Source organism: Ascaphus truei, chromosome 4 (assembly GCF_040206685.1).
Source record: "Ascaphus truei isolate aAscTru1 chromosome 4, aAscTru1.hap1, whole genome shotgun sequence".
Classification (NCBI taxonomy): Eukaryota; Metazoa; Chordata; class Amphibia; order Anura; family Ascaphidae; genus Ascaphus; species Ascaphus truei.
In genome coordinates, this window is record NC_134486.1 from 257,145,566 (window position 1) to 257,169,550 (window position 23,985).

Consider the following 23,985-nt stretch of genomic DNA (forward strand, 5'->3'; position numbering starts at 1 on the left):
GTGACAGGGAGGGAGGGAGAGAGGCGACAGGGAGAGGTGACAGGGAGGGAAGTAGAGAGGGAGAGAGGTGACAGGGAGGGAGAGAGGTGACATGGAGGGAGAGGTGACAGGGAGGGAGAGGTGACAGGGTGGGAGGGAGGTGATGGAGGGAGGTAGGGAGGTGACAGGGAGGGAGGTAGGGAGAGGTGATAGGGAGGGAGGGAGGGAGGTAGGGAGAGGTGACAGGGAGGTGGAGAGAGAGGGAGAGGTGACAGGTATGGAGAGGATGACAGGGAGGGGGAGAGAGACACACACACACAGAGAGACACACACATCCAGACAGAGACACACACCCAGAACATTATATAAATAATTTATTGACATTAATTAAAATGAAATAAAAAATGAAGACATTAATTAGACATTCCTGACCTGACTTTGGGGCTTGTTTATATAATATAAAAATGTGCTAAATAAATAGCAGGGGAAAGCAGAAATAGGGTTGTGCATTATTATAAATATATATGTTGCTACTTACACTTACAGTACTTATTGTACAGACTGTGTCACACGTGCAGCAGCAGCTCTGCCTCTGAGCAGCTCCAGACTGTCTGACACATCTTCTCCTGTGCTCCTCGTGGCAGTCACTGTCACAGGTCAGTGACATCACTGCCATCCCATGGATCACTGCGGCCCCTCCCACCCGGCATCTGTCCAATCCCCTGCGGTCTTGCTGAGCTGCTCCCATTCTCCTCAAATGGCCACCAATCTCCTGCACCGTTACTCGCTGGTAGTGTAATGTGGTGTGCTCTGCTCATACTCTGCCCCCGCCCCTCGGCATTCTCACCCAATCCCCTGCAGCCTAGCATTCTACTATGAAGGAGTATGCCGGGCGGGGCTCTGTAGAATGCCGGCCGGCACGCAGGGGATTGGTTGAAGGATGTCTAAAGCCCCACCCCCGGCAGCATTCTATTCTACAAGTGAAAAAACTCACCAGCTGAGTCCCGCATCCTCCTCGCGCAACTCCGCCGCCGCAGACTAGCGCACCGCCGCCCGCTCCACATCACATCTAAGTACCGGGACAAAGGCCAAACCCGGTACATTTCCGGGACAGGCAGGCAACCGGGACAGTAATGAAAAAAACGGGACTGTCCCGGAAAAATCGGTACAAGTGGTCACCCTACTTGAGGGTATAGGACAGTCTAAAAGGAGAAATTTAACCGCTCACCTTATTTATAAAGTCCAAATAAGTAACATAGGTGCATTTGAGGTGAAATATATATGGCTACAGAATCTCCAAAGGAAATGGAGAAAAAAGACCCCACTTTACTGCACTCTAATGTTTGCCAAAGGTAGTCTTACATTTTTACCAAGGTTAGCATAAATGATCCCCCTCAGATTGGAGGTAAGCGACGAAAAATAACAAAATTTTATTACATCAAAAAAATCATCACACTCAATGGTTAAAATTTAAACTAAAAATGTTATTAAAAATCCCCATGTGGGAGCGAGGGGTAGGAGTCAGTATCTTAAGTATACTTCCAGCAATAGGTGGTTAGAGACTCTAAATACCTCCTATGTGCACAAAGGTTAATGGTGTCCGTGTGGCTAATTTAAGTTGCACAGTATTGCTGCGTAAATGTATTTGTCACATATGAACACAATACAAATGCCTGCTTACACAGAAACAACCATTCAAGTTACTCTACAGTTTGCAACTATTGCCAAAATTATCCATGCTAGCAATATATATAAACAATTTGTCTAGGGAAATATTTTTGGGCAGGTTATTACCAGTTGCTTATCCCATAGAACAGCAAAATTGTGAATAAATATCGATACAAAAGTAACCTATATCAACACATCAAACATCCATGCAAAAATGCAATATAGTTGTATCATTGCAATCTATACAGTTGTAGCAGCCACATCATTATGTGTATCAATGAGAGTATAGGGTGTTGCCGTATATACCCGAAAACAGGAATTAAATAGTCCCGCGATTGCAAGTTTAAAGATGTTTTAAGAGTATAGCCTATGTGAAGATTATGTGTATCGGTATGAGTAATATAGCTGGATATATGCAAACCCAGAAGATAAAGGGTTTCGGAGAACCCAAAACACCGTAGGACAAAAAGTATACAAGCCGTGCTTCCTGTTGCACGCTGTTGCTTGCGTCTGTGCCGGTTGCCTCTGCCGTTTGTGCCTCTGCTCCGCTATGACGTCACTGCTGTGGCGCCCGACCCGACATATGTTTCGCGCGATTAACGCGCTTCTTCAGGGGAAAGAGGGTGCCTGTCAAATGTAGTCATAGTCTCGTATGGCGTTGCGGCCAAATTCTTTTCCAGAGTTAGAACACTGTACTTGGCATCTTCTTTCTTCAAGGGACTGCTGTAAATTGGTTCTGCAAACAATGGCATTATGTCTGCAGAGGGGGTAGCACATTTGTGGATCATGCCTTTAACAAACATGACACAAACATAGATGACAATGAGTATCACAAGCACACACATTACCGCATTCAATAATGTTGCTCCTAGTGATCCTACCAATCCACCCAGCCCCAAAGGGTCCCAGTCTGTGTCACTTTTCTTCCTAAGTCTTTCTTGAATTTCTTCTATCTTGTAAAAGTCATTATGCTGTACCTTGCCACTCTGATCTTGGATGAAAACACAACATTGTTCTTTAATTAGGGCACATACACCCCCTTTGATATTAAAATGTAATCTAAAGCCATTCTGTTTTGTAAGGCCATAAGCCTGATCTGAACCTGTTCTTGGTTTAGTGATGCTATGGCTGTAGTGGTGTGATTGAGTACATCATCTAACACATCTGTTAATGTATTAAGCCTGTCATATAGTAACCCAACTCCTACATTTGGAACTAAACTAACCCAGAATTGTTCTTTCCATAAACTACTTTTCAGCCCTGAAATATTTGGTGTTTTTCTCTTGTTTCTGGTTGTTGGAGGTACTTGACCCATAAATGATTGGTGTTGCTAGTGTGTAAAAATGGATACAAAAATGCTAAAAACCTTATTTTAGGCAAGTGACCTTTCTGCTGCTAGCTAAAAAAAAATGGCATCTATCTCTACCATCATATATTTTGAGAATTAGCACAACATTCTATTACTGAGAATTAAGGGGGTTTGGTATCTATGGAAGTGAATGCATGATCATCACTCCTGCACGCATCATATACATCATTCACTCAGAAAAAAACAGAACAGAAAATGTCTGCGTTGGTCAAAAAATGGCTGACTTGTGATCCTTTCCTTGTGGCTGACACACGCCCCTGGGTGACCCCCTCCGCTCGGTGGGGGTGCAACACACTTCTGGATCAAAGTTTTGCTGCACTTGACACATACATAGAGAGTGATGAGTACTGCCAAAACACATACAAGAGCATTCACAAGCCTCACTTCCAGGGAACCAATAAACTTTGTGATGTTTGTGGGTGAGATGGTGAATTAGTGTAGTGTTACCTTGACCATGGTGTTAGATATCTGCGATGTATAAGGAACACAGGCAGATGAGTATTGCTGACAAGGCTCTGTAGAGCATCATCATGATAATCCTGTCATCTCTCTGTGGATTATACCTTTGCAGACCCAATGGTGCATACATCTTAAAATTCTAACTTATACACACTATAAAAGAATAAAAATATTGAGTCTTTGAAAAAATGAAATGTTCTGAGTCTTTGAAAAAATGAAATGTTCCTGATAAGATCAGGCCTCTGCCTGGTATCTTATTTTCCTCGTTGGTTAACGGTCAAAGTTTATGTCTTGTCAAATCGTTAACTTGATGCGGCTGTGCTTTAGATGACTTTGGTCTTTGGTGGAGCTGGAATGAGTTTTATGTGAGCCACGTGGATCCAGGAATCTCTGACACTTTAATTGCGGTATTGGTGGTTAGTATGGGCCTTATCATCTGGGATGAAGAGCATGCTTGTGTAGGAACTACTTGACCTTTAACTCCGTCTCGCGTAGGTGCACTTTTATCATACCTTATGCCTAGAGAGACACAAAAAATATATTAGTGGCATACAATACTTATTAATTGTTTTATTACCAATAAATGGTCCTTAATTTGTTCATTTGAACTACTGATAGTCATAAGTCATCCCATAAGTGTCTCATAGGGAGATAATTTATACCTGGGAATAAATTCTTGTATCAATGTATTTACTACTGTCTTAACATCTGCATATAGACAGCGGTATCTCCTATTAATGCTCCTCATATTTAAAACTAAGCAGCTAATGTGGACTTGACTGTACTACAATCTAAGTTCCTAAGACTTTGGGCCTCATCCATTGTCAAAACAATTGCTTCCATAATCAACTCTATCCTGTCTGCAGGCCATATCCCTAAGACCTGGAAAACTACCAGAGCTGTCCAAATCTTCAAAAGTGGGGACAAAAACACTGTCTCAAACTACAGACCAATCTCTCTTCTCCCAATACACACTTGCTCTTATTCATGCCTCACTGTCATCTCAGATGCAAATGGTATCAACCTTTTCATTAAATACTAACTAACCTTAAAACTCACCCCACAAATCAAGCATCCCAATAGCCTGCACTCATGGCTATTATACCGCACACAGCCACTCCTACCACCCATTGTGGCCGCACTGCCATCTACAGCACTTATTCCCTCACCTGCTATCTCTGTAAATTCCCCTCAAACCTTTAGATTGTAAGCTCTTCAGGGCAGGGATTTCCTTTCCTATTGTCTGATTTTGCTGTACTTACTATTCTATTATAATTCCCTCTACTTTATTCTTTGTGAAGTGCTGAGTACATTTTTGACGCTATATATAAATAAAGTCATACACTACAATACAATACTATCCAAAGTCATGAACTAAAATGTGTTTACTCCCAATTAAACAATTACTATACTAAGACAAATGCCCCTAGCCAATTCCAGTCTGGCCTCCACCCCAAACCCTCCATGGTAACTATTCTGCTAAAAATGTGAAATGCCTTGCATATAACATATACCCTGCTCAGTTATGTAACTGTATTTGCAACTATATATCACCTGTCCTTTAACTCTATACCCAGGACACATCCAAAAATGAGAGGTGACTCCCAGTGCACCACTTCCTGGCAAAACATTCTAGAAATAAAATAAATAAATTAGCAACTAGGATGTTGTTTGCTTAATCAGCAGAATTAGAATTATATATTATATAGTGATTTTAACAGTAACTAATGCTTATAATAAAATAGGACACCTATGGAAAAATAAATTGTTAAAAGTTATAAAATACATCACATATTCAGTTGATAGTCAAATGCTTTTGTATAGGACTTCACACTAATTTCTTGTAATATAATCTCTTTGCACAGTGCCGAACACACTGACAGCGTTATTTTTTTTAAAGACACTCAGAAAAATTTCAGAGCTTGTTTATCTTGGGCAATTAGCCAGCCCGGGCATTTCGCCAAAAAGACCTTGAGAGTGCCGAGCAGATAACAAAACAGCTTCTCAGTCTTCTAACTATTAATTACTGGATTGAAACTTTAGCTCAAAGTTAAAAATGGAGCTCTCTTCACAGCAATAAAAACAAATAAAAATATGGCCTCTCAAAAAATAAAAATATGGCCTCTCAAAAATAAAAATATGGCCTCTCAAAAATAAAAATATGGCCTCTCAAAAATAAAAATATGGCCTCTCAAAAATAAAAATATGGCCTCTCAAAAATAAAAATATGGCCTCTTAAAAATAAAAATATGGCCTCTCAAAAATAAAAATATGGCCTCTCAAAAATAAAAATATGGCCTCAAAAATAAAAATGGGACAATTAACTAAACTGAGGTTAGATACACATCATATATAATTTAAACAATATGTGTGAGCTTAAAATATTTCCAACATATCCTAATCCTATAGAAATGCAATTGATGTGTTTTTACTGGTTTACACACACAGAAACCACAATACAGACACACAAAGAACAAAGACACAAACTTCTCTCCTACACAGCCAATCAACTTCTCAAAAATAACCTGCTTTTAAAATTAATTTTTTTTATGCTCCGGAGCTTTTGAGTTAACTTTTCATATCTTTTGCACATTCCTTTATTCCTTTGGAGAAAAGGTTTTTTTTGGCGCGTTCTGTGCTGCTGTTATTCTGATTCTCTTTCTAGTTGCCATTAGAACAGAAGGAAAAAGAATATTTTCTGATTTAAAAGACCTATTCATGTGGCCAGTACAAACAAACCTTTTAAATTCCATTCTTTTTCTTCTACTCGCTCTCTCTTAGGGCTGCTCTGCAATTACTGGCAACATGTCCTACCTTTTTACACTTATAACACTTTCTGTCCCTTCCAAACAATATACACAGTCTCTAATTGTATCCCAATTTCTGCATATAAACCTTTCATAAAAATAACCCTCAATATCTACTTCCTCAACACCATTGATTATCTATTGGCAAATTCACTTGCTATTTCTTTCCTATTCACTTTCATTTTCACTTGTTATTATATTAACTTCTGTCCTGGCAATGGTAAAAATAAATGCAACGGGACCCTCCTGTCCCTCAACAGAAATTCTTTTGACCCATATTAACGTAAGGTATGTTTCCCCGTGGGATTCAAAAACACACGAGACGGCGCTCCCTGAGCTTCTCAATCCCACAGAAAAAGACCCCTATTTCATTTAAACATCTGCGCAAATTGTTGATAATAGTAAAATAGTCTGAAGAAGTTTACTTTGGTAAACGAAGCGCGTCGCGACTGTTGTGGCTGGCGGTTTCACTATCTACCACCAGTACACATTCAAGTGCATCGTTTTTGCCCGTTCCCGATTGTTTATATGTTAACAAAAACGGACAGGCATCCTAAGGACACCTATAGAGGGCTCCGGTTCCTGCGCATGCGCGCTACACTCCTCACCACGCTACTACACGTGGAGGATAGGAGAAACAACAGAGACAGCCCCAGCGCGCGGGACTGATCTCCCAGGACTGAGACTGCCCTTATATTCCGTGTGTGATGCCCTACTCCTGTGATTAACGTCAGAATCGGGGATCATTAAAGAAATTTTATATGTAAGTTATTACTATTATTATCTTTGGTAATACATATTATATCTCTCATCTTGGTGCGCTTTTGTGTTCTTTTTTCTTATAGTAAAATAGTGCCATTCACTGGCCAACAAAATATATTTATATTGTCTCTTTTCGTTCTCTGTATTCATTCTTTATTATTTTTTTCTGCAGACACACAATCTTTTGAGAATTTTTGGTTTCCTATAATTCCCCTGTTACAGCAATCAAATTTAATTGACTTGTACAATACTTCTGATACAATAATCAAATTTAATTGACCTGTACAATACTTCGGCTACAGAAATCAAATTTAATTGACCTGTACAATACTTCGGCTGCAGAAATCAAATTTAATTGACCTGCACAATTTAGCGTTACAATAATCAGCGCAAGCTGATTACGTAGACCTCTTTTGGCATGTTATTGTTCTGAATAGTGTAAATATGCAAATAAGGACCTGTCATGAGACTGTTCCCCAATCATATATTCTCACCATAACTATACCAAAGAAAAACTTGAATCACTTCAGCGAGTCCAACCCAGTCCTGATAAACCTTATACTTTTATAACATGGATACAGATAAGACCTTCTAACCAGATATCCATGAACTCACTTGGTATGTTAATGACAAAACAGAGCAAATGTACAATCAGGGACCCGTCCTGCTCAGACAACAAAAATATTTATCACAACCCAGGACGGTCTGAAAACAATCCCTTAAGCATACAAACACACACCTTCATCACCAAAACACCAAAACTTATAACACTCTTACACTTTAAAATGAATACAGGAACCGAGAATAATAAACTCAATTGATAAAGATTTTCCGTCACTCAGAGAAACACCCTTGAGGGACCAGCTCTCTACACAGTAATCAAACAATTTTAGACTCAGGCTTTCCTCAAAAAGGCGCCTTTTACCTTGATTCTTATGAGCGCTCAGGTTTGAGTGTCCAAGGAGTGGCCTGTCCAGGTGCTCTGCATCCGAGATATTGGAAACCATCTGCTACCATCTGTAAAAGCTGTAAAAATGTTACAACAAAGATTCAGTTATCAAATGAGTTTATTTCAGGTGCACACAGCGGAGACAGCTTCAAAACAAAAAGCTCTCTCTCAGATAACACGGTATGCCATATATTTATACCCTAAAAACTAAAGCTCCACCCCTTTATGGGGGGGCTTGCACGTCACTAAATATTACCTCATTTTGTAATACATAACAATACTAAAGCTGATGTCATTTTTTAATACATAATAATACCGAATAAAAATGTAAGCTAAAAATCATTATGGGATTAAATGGGATGTCAGTTCTTCCACTTGGCACATTGTATAAGAAACAGTTTATCTTAGACTACTAACGAGGCTCTCTCATAATATCTGGCCTGTTTACACTTTCAATTTGAAGCTGATTGGATGAGGAAAGATCAATAAAGTCAGCTAGGAGCGAAAACATTCCATTCTCTCTTTCACACAGATTTCTTCACATAGAAAGATGTCATTAAAACTCACAAAGACAAGACAAGATGGCGGACTAAAATAGTCAAACAAAATGGCTGCTTTGACCCTAATGCTGTTACGTCAGACCCCTTAATGTCTCAACTTCGTCACTTGCTTGTGTTTCATCTCACTCTGCCTGCTGTTTGGACTGCTCGCACAAAAACTTTTAAAAAATGTTCCATTTTTTTGTGGCCCTTTGGATGCAGGGGCCACTCAAAACCCCAGTTCTGACACCACATGTTGCAGGGTCAATGCAACAACATGTGGGTTTCTGAATGGGCTTATTTAGCCTCAAAATACAGCATACAAAATACAGCATACAGTTCTTTTCAGCATATGCAAACAAACAGAAAAATAAGTCCTGAGCAGGGCTTTGCCCTTTTCCCAACAAGGTAAAGTCCAGAGTAGCAATGTAGCAAACAGATATTTTACAGGACATACTGTATTACGGTTATCTCCAAACCAGGGAAAAAAACTCGCGAAAATATTAGGGAACAGACTTAACGAATATTTACCAGAATTGGTGATTTTAGATGAAATGGGGTTTATACCAAAACGAGAAGCCAAAGATAATATTATACAAATTATAAATATACTGAACCATGTCAATACAACACAGTCTCCAACTATGATATTATCCATCGATGCAGAAAAAGCATTCGATAGAGTACAATGGAATTTTATGTTTAAAATGCTGGAACATATTGGAAGACATGTTTAGGCAATATATTAAAGCACTACATAGTAGTCCATCGACAAAGGTCAAAGTCTCTTAATGTCTCGAATGGGACACTTCTCGGAGCTGTTTAGTTTTTTAACCCGCTCCTTTGGTTAAGAGGAGGGAGAAACAAGGAAACTACAGGTGGAGTAGAGACTCCTTTCTCCCTTGTTTCCTTGTTTCTCCCTCCTCTTAACCAAAGGAGCGGGTCCGGAGACCAAGGAAGCTGTGTTCTCTGTTTCGGTATTGCTTCCATGGATTGGTGAAAATCCTTCTCCAAAAAACGAGGGGGGCCCAGCAGTCGTAGGCTCGGGGTCTTTGGCTAAGATTTCACTCAATATCTGAAAAGAATTAGATAGAGGTTAATCACCATGTACAGTATCATTAGTATGGTATTTATTCTTGTAGAGGGCCCAGTATTAAAGGGGTTGCACTCCATATGGCCACCCCCTGACCTCACATGGGAGGCAAGGGGTTAACTGGACTGCGGTCCAGGAATGTGGTTTACACCGTGTCATGTCAGGAAAATGCATGTTCCCCTGTTCCCATGTTTCATTATAATCCTGTATTTTAAAAATGTTTTAAAGTGCATTTCTCTATCTCCAGTTCTGGAGGTCGCAGAGAGTTGAAATTAGGCCAATATGTAGAGTCACTGTAGGCATTAAAAACTGGCAAATTTCGACTCACTGGGCCCACCAGAACGGAACTTATTAATATGTGAAGATATTAAAGTGTATATGGTATTTTGGATCTGCTCTGAAAATGCAGACTCCATCTGCTATGCTAATAGGTCAGGAAGGGCAGCCGGATGATTTAGCATAAGCCCTGTGATCAAAAGTTAACTGCCCTGATTGTTTACACTAGGAACCAAGTACTGATCAAAAGACTCTGCCACTCTATCTGTTTACCTGAGGGCGGAGAAGCATCAAACTGGAGTAGTTTGTAAGTGTTATATCTAGACCTACAAACAATTAAGATCCTGCCAGATACTTAATCTGGTAGACTGGTCGTGGCCCCTGATTTAATTATGGGGCTGCAGATATAAGACCCTCAGAGTCCCAGTACGCAAGGGCTAACTAGCTGGGGGGCATGGGTTAAACTGTGTTCCCACGTTAGGGATTGGATACAGATAAATGTTCACCAATAGTCTGTATTTAATGTTAAGAATAGGGTTACAAAGGTATATAAACTGTGTCAACCCTACAGTTTTTGGTTGTTCTTCTGATTTCATCTTGAATGTCACCGGATTGCTGGAGAATTGCTAGCTGATACTTCTCCATTCCCCAACCCTAAGTAAGTGTTACCTTCTTGCCTGTGTGACATAGTCCAAAGATGTTAGGCAGCTTTCTGCCCCATTTTAGAGCAGAAAGTGCAGGAATAGCTAAAAATGATCCGTTCCACAGCTTCCCATTAACTCAGGCTTCTGCCTGCTTTATTTTCATCCAAGTAAGGTACTGCAGCTTTAACATGTGTAGGTTAGAGGTACTCAGATACTTTCATTCAGCAGTTCACTCATTTCATTGTTACAGTATTTCCCACACTGTTATTTCAAGTAAAAAGAAACCAAATTATATAAACAAAATCCTATCCCTTTCAGGGATTTAACTACACATAGAATCAGTCTCTCTAACAGCTGCTGGCCAACTAACCTGGTTCCCCAGCTTAAAACAATGCTCTCTCATTTAGGGTCACTTAGATACAGCACAGTCTTTTAGCAACAGCAGTAAACATTTGTTTGGTCTTATCTGTTCGTGGTGGGAACTCGGTCCCGTGTCCAGGCAAATCCTCTGGTACTGTGATACTTGGAGGGGCCGTCAACCCCGATACTGGATGCAGGGGAGCAGCGATACCCCCAGCCTCCAGGCTCTAAGGAGAGAGAGTCAAATGCAAAACCTCTCTGCTCTAAATACCTGTGCATGCGATTAGAAGAGCAGGTGAGGGAGAACTAGAGCCATTGTAATCTGTGGTCTGGATTTTCCATCCAGCTGCCTGAGTTAATGGGAAGCTGTGGAACGGATCATTTTTTAGCTATTCCTGCACTTTCTGCTCTAAAATGGGGCAGAAAGCTGCCTAACATCTTTGGACTATGTCACATATCCCCCTCCCCAGCTCACACCTACTGGGGTGAGCGGCCATGGACCTCACTGGGGTGAGCGTCCTACCTGAAATGCTTGAGCTAACTGCTCAGTACAACATTAAGTATTTACATGACACGAATATGAACTTCATTATAAATTTACCAACCGAAAAGGCATTTTTTTTTTTTTCCCATATTGTAAGCTACCAATATTTTTTCTCTTATACTACAGCCTTGTAATCTTAAGGGCCATCAACCCTGTATATTAATTTGTAGTTTAGCTACATTTTCAACACAGAGAACCAATATAACATTGTAATATTGACAAAATGCTTATTTGCAAAGTTAAGTGTCCGTGACATAGTCCACACGTGTAATAAAAAAAATAAATCGGTCAGTTCCCCCAAACATATTTTTTTTTTTTTTTTTTTTTTTTTTGACTTCCAGTCTATTGCATCCTTTGACTTTATTTCATAGCCCGCTGCAACCTGCAAATGACTGGACTGTTTCTTTAGCTTCTGATGAGACCCTTGGACCAGATTCTCCTTGGCTCCACAGTGTGGTCCAGATTGGTGAGATATGGAACTATTCAGGCGCCGTGTTAACCTTCGTTGTTTTTTCTTTTCAATCTTTGATTTCCCTTTTGTGGCCATTACCAGGCCTTTGGGTTTTGGAGACCTAGTTGCCTCTGTACAAACGTAGTCCATATTAACCATGTCATCAGGATCTGTCAACAAGTTTGTTTTTTCAGGAACTGCCACCCACTTGGCTAAAACATCTTCTGTGTTGTCCTGGGTGTGTCCACTAGTTTGATAATCTTCTGGACAACGTAAATGAAATTGAGGGTCTGGATTTTTGAATCCCAGATCAGGGAGTATATTCTCAGGAGGGTGCCTATCTGTTTCCGGAATAACAGCAGCACAATCAAAGTCAATTCTTTCTCCTTCCTCTTTGTCATCAGTGAGGGCATTGAGTTTACTTTCCCTGGTCTCCTTTTGTGACCGTGTCTCTTTTAGCCTTGGAATCTCTTTCTCCAACTTCATCTTTATAGCAAATCGTAATATTGCAACAGCATTGAAGATACACGTATAGGAACGTACAGCTTGCTTGGTTAGGAGGTAGGATTGATAGCCCGACTGAACCACTTTAGCCGCTTCTCCCATGTCCGTCATCTGTTTCAGAGCGAGGTTTAACTCTGTTTCATTTTCTCTATTCTTGACCTGCAGCTGCAGGTGCTCCTTCCGGGTCTTGTCCAGCTCCAGCTGCAGCCGGGCCCCCTCATTTGCCGTGTGGTCCAGCTGCTTGTAGATATCGGCCATCTCGCTTTTATAGCGCAGTGTCAGGCAAACCACCTGACGGACGGACACCTCCTCTCTCTTGGCGCACTGTATCTCGCGCTCAGCCATCTGCTTCTGCAGCTCTTCAACCTGATCGTGCCAGACCTCCCTCAGGGTCTTCACCTCTTTCTGGTGCTTGCTCTGGGTTTGCATCAGCGCCTCCATTTTTTGGAGCTCTGCAGTTTGTGTCGCCTGGATCAATTGCTTCTCCACTTTTTCTGCTTGGTGAAGCTTCTCATCACCTTCACTGATCTGGTCAGTCAAGTCTGAATTTTTCTGTGTCAGACTTACATTCTCTCTTTTTACAGTCTCTAAATTACTCAGGGTATTCTCATAGGTTTTCTTCAATGTACACAGCTCTGTGCTGCGAGCGTAGACCTCATGGCGTGAGAGTTCCAGCTCTGCTTTAAGCGCGCTAGCCTCTTGCCGAGAAACCCCCAACTCTGTGATGAAGTTTTGCACATCTTTCTGGGACATCTCATAGCATAGTTTCCAGTCAGTTCTTGTTTTCTTTGATTCGCTTGGCTCTCTGCCTATGATGGTAGCAGTAGCCTTTGTCATCTCTAGGCGTGTCGTCATTCCTGGGACGATTGTGCCAGGCCCTATGGGCTGTTGCTCATCTCGGCGCCTTTCTGACGCATGTCCTGACAGTGCAGGTTCAAGTGGCTCGGTCACTTCCCCTGTGACTTGAGGAACAGTTTTCTTTCTTTTTGCTTTATTAGCTCCAGAGATATCAGTGGTACTGGGCACACACTCACTGTTATCAGCTTCCACATCTTGCTTGCACTCACAGGGCGTTGCTTGCTTTTGCAGCTGTTTGTCTTTGAAAATTTTGGGGCACACATCTTCTATGTGACCTACTTCACGACAGGCCCAGCATACTAAATTCATCTGTGGGTACGGCTCTCCTCCAGGGTCGTGATCATAGTATGGCCTGAAGGGACACTGTTTTGTATGGTTACGTACATTACACAACAAACATTTCACGTCGGCCATTTTAGAAACCCGGCAGGGACAATTTGCTAGCTGCAATTTCACTTACTTCAGCAGCTTACATACAGCACTTGCTAGCTGCAAATTCACTCACTTCAGCAAAAGGCATTAGCTTTACAAACAGCACTTGCTAGATGCAAAAAATTTTTTTTCTCTTCAGCAAAACATTTTGGTTTTCTGTTTGGGTTCAGGGTGCTATTGCATCCACACTTCGCACATTCTCTGTGTATGCTAGAAGCACAACTGATATACACAGCGGGACAGACTTCACTCATAGCATCTGTACTTTAGTTCAGCTGGGCGGCCATTTTAACCCCCCGCATTTATTTGCAAACCCACAGACTTTTTAGTGTCTGCCCGCATTCTCCACCATATGTGACAAACGCCCCTCTTTTTTAGTGCTGACGTCTGTCTGGGTTCTTCCCGACACAGTCTTCTAGGGTTATTTAATACAAAAAACAGGATCATGCAAAGTATTAAGCTGCTTAACTCAGGCTTCTGCCTGCTTTATTTTCATCCAAGTAAGGTACTGCAGCTTTAACATGTGTAGGTTAGAGGTACTCAGATACTTTCATTCAGCAGTTCACTCATTTCATTGTTACAGTATTTCCCACACTGTTATTTCAAGTAAAAAGAAACCAAATTATATAAACAAAATCCTATCCCTTTCAGGGATCTAACTACACATAGAATCAGTCTCTCTAACAGCTGCTGGCCAACTAACCTGGTTCCCCAGCTTAAAACAATGCTCTCTCATTTAGGGTCACTTAGATACAGCACAGTCTTTTAGCAACAGCAGTAAACATTTGTTTGGTCTTATCTGTTCGTGGTGGGAACTCGGTCCCGTGTCCAGGCAAATCCTCTGGTACTGTGATACTTGGAGGGGCCGTCAACCCCGATACTGGATGCAGGGGAGCAGCGATACCCCCAGCCTCCAGGCTCTAAGGAGAGAGAGTCAAATGCAAAACCTCTCTGCTCTAAATACCTGTGCATGCGATTAGAAGAGCAGGTGAGGGAGAACTAGAGCCATTGTAATCTGTGGTCTGGATTTTCCATCCAGCTGCCTGAGTTAATGGGAAGCTGTGGAACGGATAATTTTTTAGCTATTCCTGCACTTTCTGCTCTAAAATGGGGCAGAAAGCTGCCTAACATCTTTGGACTATGTCACACCTGTTAATTGTACTATATTGCTGTGTTCACCTTTTTAAGGAATAAATATATTTTATTATATCTAAGCCTCGTTCAGTTCAACCCAGATATTTGGTGTTTATTATATCTTGTCATAACTTACCGTGACAATTCCTTTTTCCTGTTCTGTTGTTTCTCCACCTAGATTCATTATATGGGGATTTTGTCCCATAATTCTCTTTTCTCTCTGACTTATTTCCTTGATTTTTTTTGGAAATATACTCTCTTTTTGTCTTGAATGTGAGTATCATTTTTTTGATTTTGAAGGTTATTCAAATTCATTTATCCTTCTATTTTTGTGTACATATTTTTTTGTTATTATGTTGGGGTATAGAGTATGGATTATGATTTTCTGATCTTCTCTGGGGTTCAATATCACTTTTATTGCCCCATACCTGGTTTCTCGTCAATTATATTGTTTTTTATTTTCATAATCCATTTTTATCTCTAATATATTGTTTCTTTTTCAGATTTAGATGATGCATCTCATACCCATCTACTTTCTCTTTTAATTCTTTGTCAAACGCAAAGGAGAGTTTTATTTGGCATTTGTGCTATAATTTGTTGTTTTATATCAATAATTTGTACTTCTAATGTTTGAAGTGCAATAATCCTTTCATGGATTAATAATCTGGGGTCGAGCAGAGGAATTCATCGCAAGCCACGGATTGCACTGTGAAAGACTACATCCATTGGTTTTGGGATAAGTATTTTACTTTATTCTCTACCCTGTACTAATACCTTAAGGTAAGCGCCCGGTTTTTTGCCTGCATTTCACATGGATTAATAATGGCATAATCTTAAAGGAGCAGTCATCCATGATGGTATGTCACTGGTTAAGGAACTCTTCCTTATCTAACCCGTAAATTGAGGGCGCTCCTAGTGCACGTAACAGCACATGCGACTAACTCATCCAAGCGCACGTTTTTTTTGAAAGACTTTTGAACTTGTTCTTGCCACGCGATGGCCACGTCACGTGAGCGGTTCAGCCAATGAGGGCGAGCTGCTCATGTGACGTCACGGCCACGCCTCCCAGCTGCCTCCCAATGCCTCCAGTCTGCAGTGCAGGTTTCGCGTGCATGCAACGTGCGAGTGATGTCACGTGGTTGCACGTGCACTAACGCCGCAACTATGAACGAGGCCTAAACTAGAACATCTAATAAAACAGATACATGAAAACATAAATTGAAAGGAATTACCCCGACAGGCAATATTGAATTGCCATTAACCGTTAAAAGACTTTAAAAATAGTCACAATTGGGTATATACTGTCCTACTGGATTAAGTTCTGGATCGCTGCAGCACTCCAAAATGATCCACATGAAAACGTTCCAATGCCTGACAGGAAGGGAGAAACAGGTGGACGCTGGTCCCAAACACTTCCAGTGATATCCCAGTGATATTGGGATATCACTGGAAGTCTTGAGACCAGCGCACATCTGTTTCCTCCTGCGAGTTTAAATTAGTTTACACATCCAAGATGGAAATAACAAATTGGAATACCGATTGAAATGTAGGAAATATATGTAAACTATTATGAAAATGAAAATAAAGAATTTAAAACAAAATAAAAGATAATATACCGTAGCTTTAAGTTATTGTGATAACTGTCATTGCTGATCTTGAGCCCACAAGTATAACCAATAGGAGTCCTTAGCAGTTACTAAGACGGATTTAGAGTGCATTAGAGATTCAATGTGAGAGAGAAGTTCCAGTGATTGTTTTGGGTACTCTGTCCTCTAAACACTAATCTGTATATGGTTGGAAGTGTATAATTGCAAACAGTGTTTCCATGTATTGCCCCCTTATTTTTGAAAGGGAATTGATGAACATAAACTAAAGCTTTAAATGATTAAACAAACAGTTGGTGGCAAGGTTTTAAATGGATAAGCGATTTTACCTTTGCTGTGATATTTTTGTTATGAGAACTAAATATAAGTTCAAAGTACTTTCTTTCACTTTTCTTATTGGTTGCTTAACCTTCACACTGCTTAATAATTGTGCTTCTTTATCTTACCTTGTTAAATTATCAAATGAAGTAAAAGCTGAAGCTAAGTAGTTTTCCATGCTCACCACTTTATTATCTAGCTACAGTACATACCATATCTTGAGAGACATAGAATAAACTCATTATTCAAATCACTTATCACAAGCATGGCCGGAACACAGATAAAGCTGCTTAGTCTTTGACCTGTTGTTTATTTCACCCATGTCTTCCCAGTGTATCACACTGCCAAGTGTCACGGCTACACGCAGATAGGTGTGGATTTTCATTCAGGAGGAAACAAAAAGGCTTGGTTTGTTTTTTTCTCTCCAAATCTTTACGTTTGAGACACATCGCCTTGAAGCAACATTTGGCAAAGCTGCTGGCAGCTGTTAAGAAAGCTGTAACTTGATATAAAGAACATGGAGACTTCAACATTGAACTTAGAAACAGAACAGCCTGTTAGGAAAAAAGAGACAAAGAAGTATAAAATAATCTCTGTGGTGAGTAAAAAAAACCCTCATATTATATTAATCCTCGCTTTACTATTAGACATGTCAAGACTGATTTTCTGTGCACCTCACTGATCAGTCTCATAAGGGAAGCCAGTCTCATTGTTATTTGGTACAAACGCTCTGATAAACTGTATCAGAGACTCACTGACAAAAATCAGTAGTTTCCTATTAAAATTCCATTTTATGGTCTGAAACCTCTAAATCTCACTGTTTTTAGTCTTTGGAGGTGGACATACCTGTGCTATATGCAACAGGTTCCTATATGAAATATAGCTCTGAGGGTGGTACCTGGCTCCTAAGTAACTTGTGTTGTATATGCAAACACAGTTTTGAAGTTGGGATGGTTGATTTAAAGTAGATGGATGTAAAGTGGATAAAGTTTTCCATGAAGTAATCCCCATGTTAAAATGGAGGATACAGCCCGCTCGTGCTTTTACTATACACCAACCCTTCCCTATTTCAAACCTTAGCTTTTATGCACATCTCAGTGAGACCAAAAAGCAACCTTATTTGTTCAATTGTGAACTGATGATTTATTTCTAATGGTACTAACTGATCCCCCAGTGTCATACACATACACAGATTTTATGCTACTGGCATGTACTGATGCCAACACTTACAGGCCCTGAAACGCTCTCTTATTGGAGCAAGTTTTGCTAATCTTTAATGGTTGTGTAGATTTCTGTGTCGACATTGTGGTTTCTAATTCAAAAGAACAAAACCTCTCTAAGAGACCAGGCATTTTGGCAGCCTTATATATCGGTATATAAAGGAGTTTGTTTTATTCCCTAAATGCTAAGCCAGATTAATGGACAGGCAAACTAAGCACCTGCCTAAGGCCTTGCCCCCGCTGCCTACTACAGCGTCTGCTGTGGCGGACGCTGCACGGACGAGAGCCCTCCCCTCAATGGCGCCGGGCCCGCTGCGAGGGGGGGCCGCAGCGCTCGGGCAAGAGTTGCTCCTGCTCTCAATAGAATTGAGAGCAGGACTCGCGTCGAGCGATTAGGCACGCCCCCTGGCGGTTCAGCCAATGAGGGCGAACCTGCCGGGTAACGTCATTGCCGCGCCCCCGTCACTCCCCCGCCACGCCACCCGGTCTCTCTTCCTGCAGTGAGCTGCAGACCGGGGAATCGGCTGAACGCGCCGCCAATCTCGCGGGCGCGCGTTACAGCGGCGTTACCGGGGCCTTAGCCTAAGGCTGCGCTTATAGTGCCGGCGACGCAACGCCGCTTCAAAACAAATGCATTGAATCTGTAGCATGCGCTTATAGTAGGCGCGACGGAGCGACCTGAATCTCTGTAGTCAGTAGAATTTGATTTTTACAGTGACAGTCTCATCATGTGACAGGCTAGAAACCAATCAGATAGTTTCTGATGCAGGGAGAGGGGGAATGTGTCTGTGTGTGAGAACAGGGATAAGGGGGGTGTGTGATTGTGTGTGTGGGATTGTGTGTGTGTGTGGGTTTGTGGGATTGTCACGATATGTTTGTAATACATTATTTAAAGTACAAATGTTTGTGGACTCTACCGCTGTGTATTTAAATTCATGTTTCTTCATTAAGAGTCCGAGTGTGATATGTATAAACTGTTGCAAACTGAAGCATTGCTCCAAAAACAAATGCAAATTGTGTCATTTTTGATTTGGTGTTACTTTGTGCCAATGTATCAAGTTTCTTTGCTCCGGTTGTTCCAGTGAGATGTAGGAATTGGTTATAGGAAGAGTTAGAGGAGGAGATCATTAGTGCTATATTATAATGAGATCTATTAAAGCAGCCAGAACTGGTGCATTTTTCCTTGCTACTTTTGTCAACTAAATCCACCAGGTATAGGTAACGTTAAAATTTGCTTCTAAAAATGGTACATGTAAGCAGAACGATTAACAAAGTTCATACACATGCTGCCGGCGCAAATTCATGCAAAGGAAAATGAAGGATTTAAATGTCCTGTCCTGTCTTTTTTATCACACACCCAGATTACCGGGAGTAAGTTCTACAGTATAAAGATAACTTTAGATATCTGAAAGATAACTGAGTTTCATATCTACCATTCACAGTTTTATGCTACAGTATTTGTGGTAGGAAAATCAGATTTTCTGAATCATTAAAGCAGCAATACTACTCCCCCCTTGTTTTATTTTCTTATTTTTATATGTAAACCATGTAACAGTGTATAATTTTACATTCTTACCTAAGATGGCGATTGTTTGGTGCTCCGGTTATAAATCTGTAAAAAGCCTGATTGTGTGCCTAAGGAACTGGCCGCCTTCTAACTTTGTGGGGCAGTCAGTGAAATGCTGCAGCTGATATGTAACATTATATTACTAAGTGTAACACATTCTTGTTACAGCGTTCAGAGTAATGGACAGTCTGCTGTTTGGAACACAGCAACAGATCTGTTTGTGATACTTTGTTGCCAAATGGCAGAGCTAAAAAAAAAAGTGTGTGTGGGCCTGTGACAGGGTGAAGTCAACCCCTATCAGTTATAAAAACAGAAAAGACACAGCGCACAATGCCCATAGTGCATTAAAAGTTATATTGGCATAAACAATAAGATAAGGTGAGTATTGTGCGTTCATCAATGTAATTAAAAACAAGCAGTTTCGGGATAATGTTACCCAAGCGCCTCAGGAAACCGGAACGAGTGTCCTCACAAGGGTATGGACGCTGGTATCTCAGGTGCAGGATCCTATTGGGATAGGTAGGAAGCCTTTGATAGTTCTTGCTCCCCAGAGCACGAGTCAAACGTAAGCTGTTGTCCCATGCAGTGCTTTGCCAAAGCGAAACTCCACACCAGCTGGATTCTCTCACTCCCCTCCGTGCGAAGCACTTCCGGGTTGATGACGTCACCGCGGGGGAGATCGCCGGTTCTGGCGCCGTTCACACTCGGTCAGCTCACGTGGTGGGGTGGTAGTTAGAGGTAGAACTCTTGACCAAATATCCAACGCGTTTCGAAACCCGTGGGTTTCTTCATCAGGGAATAGAATAGAGTGGTTTCGGGAGAATTCTAAATACCACACAATCGTGCCTCATTGGCTTAGCCTTCTGCTCTCGTAACCAATGGGAGAGCGGCAGGGGCGGGGTAAAGTCCCGGTAGCGCGCGTCACTGGTTGTCAATGGCAACAGAACATAAACTAGAATAAACTTTATTAACAATAACATGACAATCCACACACGATTGATGATACTAAAACAAAAACAAAACAAAAGGAAAAGTGTTAGACATAGTAAAAAAAAACATAATGCATAGGTGCATCAGTTGCTAAACAGACTTGGATGACTATCCTAGAATCCAATATATCACAATAAATTGAAATAAGAAATTGAAAAGTAATCAAAGCCGATTAATACTAAAGAGCAGCAAAGTAGATAAAATGCAGCCTAAAATAATTAAAGGGGACATATCAGCAATAATAAAATGGCTAATAAAAGGACACAGAGACAAAATCTAAAATTACATATTAAACTAAAAATGAGTTTAAAAAATTGGAGTACAGGAAGGTTTTTATCAGTGAATCATATGGATACATTAATACAGGGACCAGATATCTATATCTTCATTTAAACCCCCTGGATACAAGGTGTTTAATTTGTGTATCCAGAAGGTTTCCTGCCTGGAAAGTTCTTTCACTCTGTCACCCCCTCTCCTATTTTTTGGTATATACTTAATGCCTTTGAATAGTAGAGAGGAGGGATCACTGTTGTGTCATTGTGCATAATGTTTTGACAGGCTATGCTTCATAAACCCTATTTTAATGTTGCGCAGGTGTTCTTGGATGCGCACTTTTAAAGGACGTTTGGTGCGTCCTACATAAAAAAGGCCACACGGACACTCCAATAAATAAACTACATGGTCAGTATTACAATATATAAAATCTTTAATATCGTGTATTTCTCCATTTGTACATCTAAAAGTTTTTTTGTCGGGGTGCAAATGCTTGCAAGCTGAACACTTACCGCACTTGAAATTCCCAATTGGTTTAGTACTTAACCATTTTCTATCCCCACTAGGGTATTCTGTTAGTTTAATATCACTTGGGGATAGTGTATTTTTTAAATTTTTTGCTTTTCTGTAAATACATTTTGGGAATTTCGAGAGGTGAGCACCCAGCAGCAAGTCATTTGAGAGAATTGACCAATGTTTTTTTATAATTTTCTCAATTCGCCCAGTCATCGAATTAAAATTAGTGATAAAAGAAACATTGCATTTACCCTCATTTTCCTGGAGGCTTTTGCTTTTTTTATGTTTTGTTAATAACATGGTTTTTCTCTCTAATTTTCTTATTTTTTCCCAATCTTTATTGAGTTTCTCTAGACGATAACCCCTCTCTAAAAATCTTAAAGTCAGTTTTTTGGCCTGTTCCTCAAAGTCTACTTCTGTGCTACAATTTTTCTTCAATCTGTAGTATTGGCCACTGGGGATATTTAATATCCACGTTTTTTTGTGGTTACTTGTGGCTACAAGGAGGTTGTTAGAGTCAACCTCCTTGAAGTGTGTTTTTGTTACCACATTCCCCTCAGCTGACGCCACAAGATTGAGATCCAGGAAGTGTACTTCTTTCTCGTGCTCTACATGTGCAAAAGTTAGATTTCTGTCATTATTATTTATGTACTGTAGAAAATGGCCAATTGAGCACTGGTCGCCGTCCCATATACATAGGATATCATCTATGAACCGGCGCCACACGATAATGTTTGCCTTAAAGGGGTTGTTATTATAAATATAGTCCTCTTCCCATCTTCCCATATACAGGTTTGCGAAACTGGGGTCAAATCTCGTGCCCATCGCAGTTCCGCAAACCTGTATGAAAAATTCATCAAGGAACATAAAATAATTATGTTTCAGAATGTAGTTGATTGAATCCAAAACAAATTGACTGTTGAGGGGATGTAAGGTAGCATCATTCAGTAGAAAAGAATGAACGGCATTAAGACCTTCCGCATGTGGGATGTTGGTATATAGGGCCTGCACATCGCAGGTTAGCCACCTATAAGAGTCTTTCCACACAAAACCTTCCATCAGATTCAACACTGATGTTGAATCTCTCAAGTATGAAGGAAGTTTTGCCACAAAAGGTTGGAGGAAATAGTCCACGTATTGGGATAGGTTTGATGTTAGGCTCTCTATTCCCGAGATAATCGGTCTGCCTGGCGGGTTCGTCATACTTTTGTGTGTTTTTGGGAGGTGATAAAAAATGGCAATTTTTGGACAACTACAGTACAGAAAATCATATTCCCTTTTTTCAATGACATTACTAGTGAGGGCTTCATCTAGAAGATTTTTTAATAGAACCAAAAATTCCCCCGTGGGGTCCCTTTTCAATCTTTTATAGGAGGTGGTGTCATTTTGGAGTCTGAGGGCTTCCCCCTCATAATCCTTCCTGTCTTGTAGCACAACACCCCCCCCCCATATCAGCTTGCCTGATAATCAAGTTTTTGTTTTCTTTTAGGAGTTTTAGAGCCAATGCTTCATTTTTATTCAAATTATGTCTGATATCACTACTTTTAGCATTACTAGTTAAAAGGTTAAAATCTTTGTTGACCATGTTAAAAAATGTCTCTATATGGTGGCCTTTAGAGTGTGCAGGATAAAATTTAGACTTCCCTCTAAAGTGGGTATGTGTGCAGGTTAAATCGTCGTCCCTAGTCTCTGTCTGAATAGATTCAGCAGTACTAATATCAGTTATCGCTGTTAGTGGAGTATTTTCTATATCAGATTTAATAAAATGTCTCTTCAGAGTGAGATTCCGAACAAACTTCTGAAGGTCTGAATATAATTGAAAAGCACTTGGGCCACATGACCGGGAGAAAGTGAGGCCTCTGTCCAGAACCTTTTTCTGGTCATCCGTCAAGATGACAGTAGACAGATTAAAGATCCCTTTGGGAGATGTAGTTTTTAAAACATCTCGCAGTCTCTTTTCTTTAGATCTGGCCCCCCCTCTTGTTCCTCTCCTGACAGGACCCCTTTCCTTCTTTCTTTTATCTCCGTTTTTTGTACTGCACCATGACCCTCTCCCTTCCTTAGGGGATCTATGTGCCTGTTTTTGACTGAGTCTAAAAAACCCGAAGGCGAGGGTTGGGCCGGTGATCTCTGTCTGGGACTTGGTTTAAAAACTCTCTGGTTAAAATTCGGATCATATTTACCATATTCTCTTTGCCCATATTTAAAATTTGGAATGTAGTTTTTCCCTTAATAATTGGGGTTTCTAAAGTATCCCTCCTGTCTGGGGTGGGGCGGGTACCCATTATTTGGGGTAAAACCCCTTCTATCTTCATATACTTGGGTATCCCTGCCTCTCTCATTCCAATTTTCCCAACCTCTTTGGTTAGGGAAAGGTATAAAATTTCTTTGCTGCTCATTAATTCTGTTTTGAGATTGGGAGGAGTCTCTTGTACCCCCTCCTTTTTGGTTGGTTTTTACAGACCTGCTTCTATCAGAATCTTTTGCCCAATTCCTTTGTCTGTTATTATCGTAGTCGGCTTTATCTCTAAAAAACTTTTCATGTTTCTTTTTCATAGTTTCTTCCTCCGCATGTTCAAGTTTCATGCGGAGGTCGTGTTCAAGCTCCGAGCAATCATATTCGATTACTAGGGGCTCCAACACTTTAATAACATCTGAAATCTCTTTGT

At 40.6% G+C, this 23,985-nt stretch overlaps 1 protein-coding gene across 1 annotated transcript in view; it reads left to right on the plus strand.

Annotated features, from left to right (window-relative positions):
* Nucleotides 1-17,023: 17,023 nt before the first annotated feature.
* ENPP3 (ectonucleotide pyrophosphatase/phosphodiesterase 3) overlaps nucleotides 17,024-23,985 on the plus strand; it is a 154,096-nt gene continuing 147,134 nt past the window's right edge. Inside the window, exon 1 of the mRNA XM_075597329.1 lies at nucleotides 17,024-17,348. Coding sequence (XP_075453444.1) covers nucleotides 17,268-17,348 — 81 coding nt within the window. The 5' untranslated portion in view covers nucleotides 17,024-17,267. The remainder of the gene's footprint in view (nucleotides 17,349-23,985) is intronic.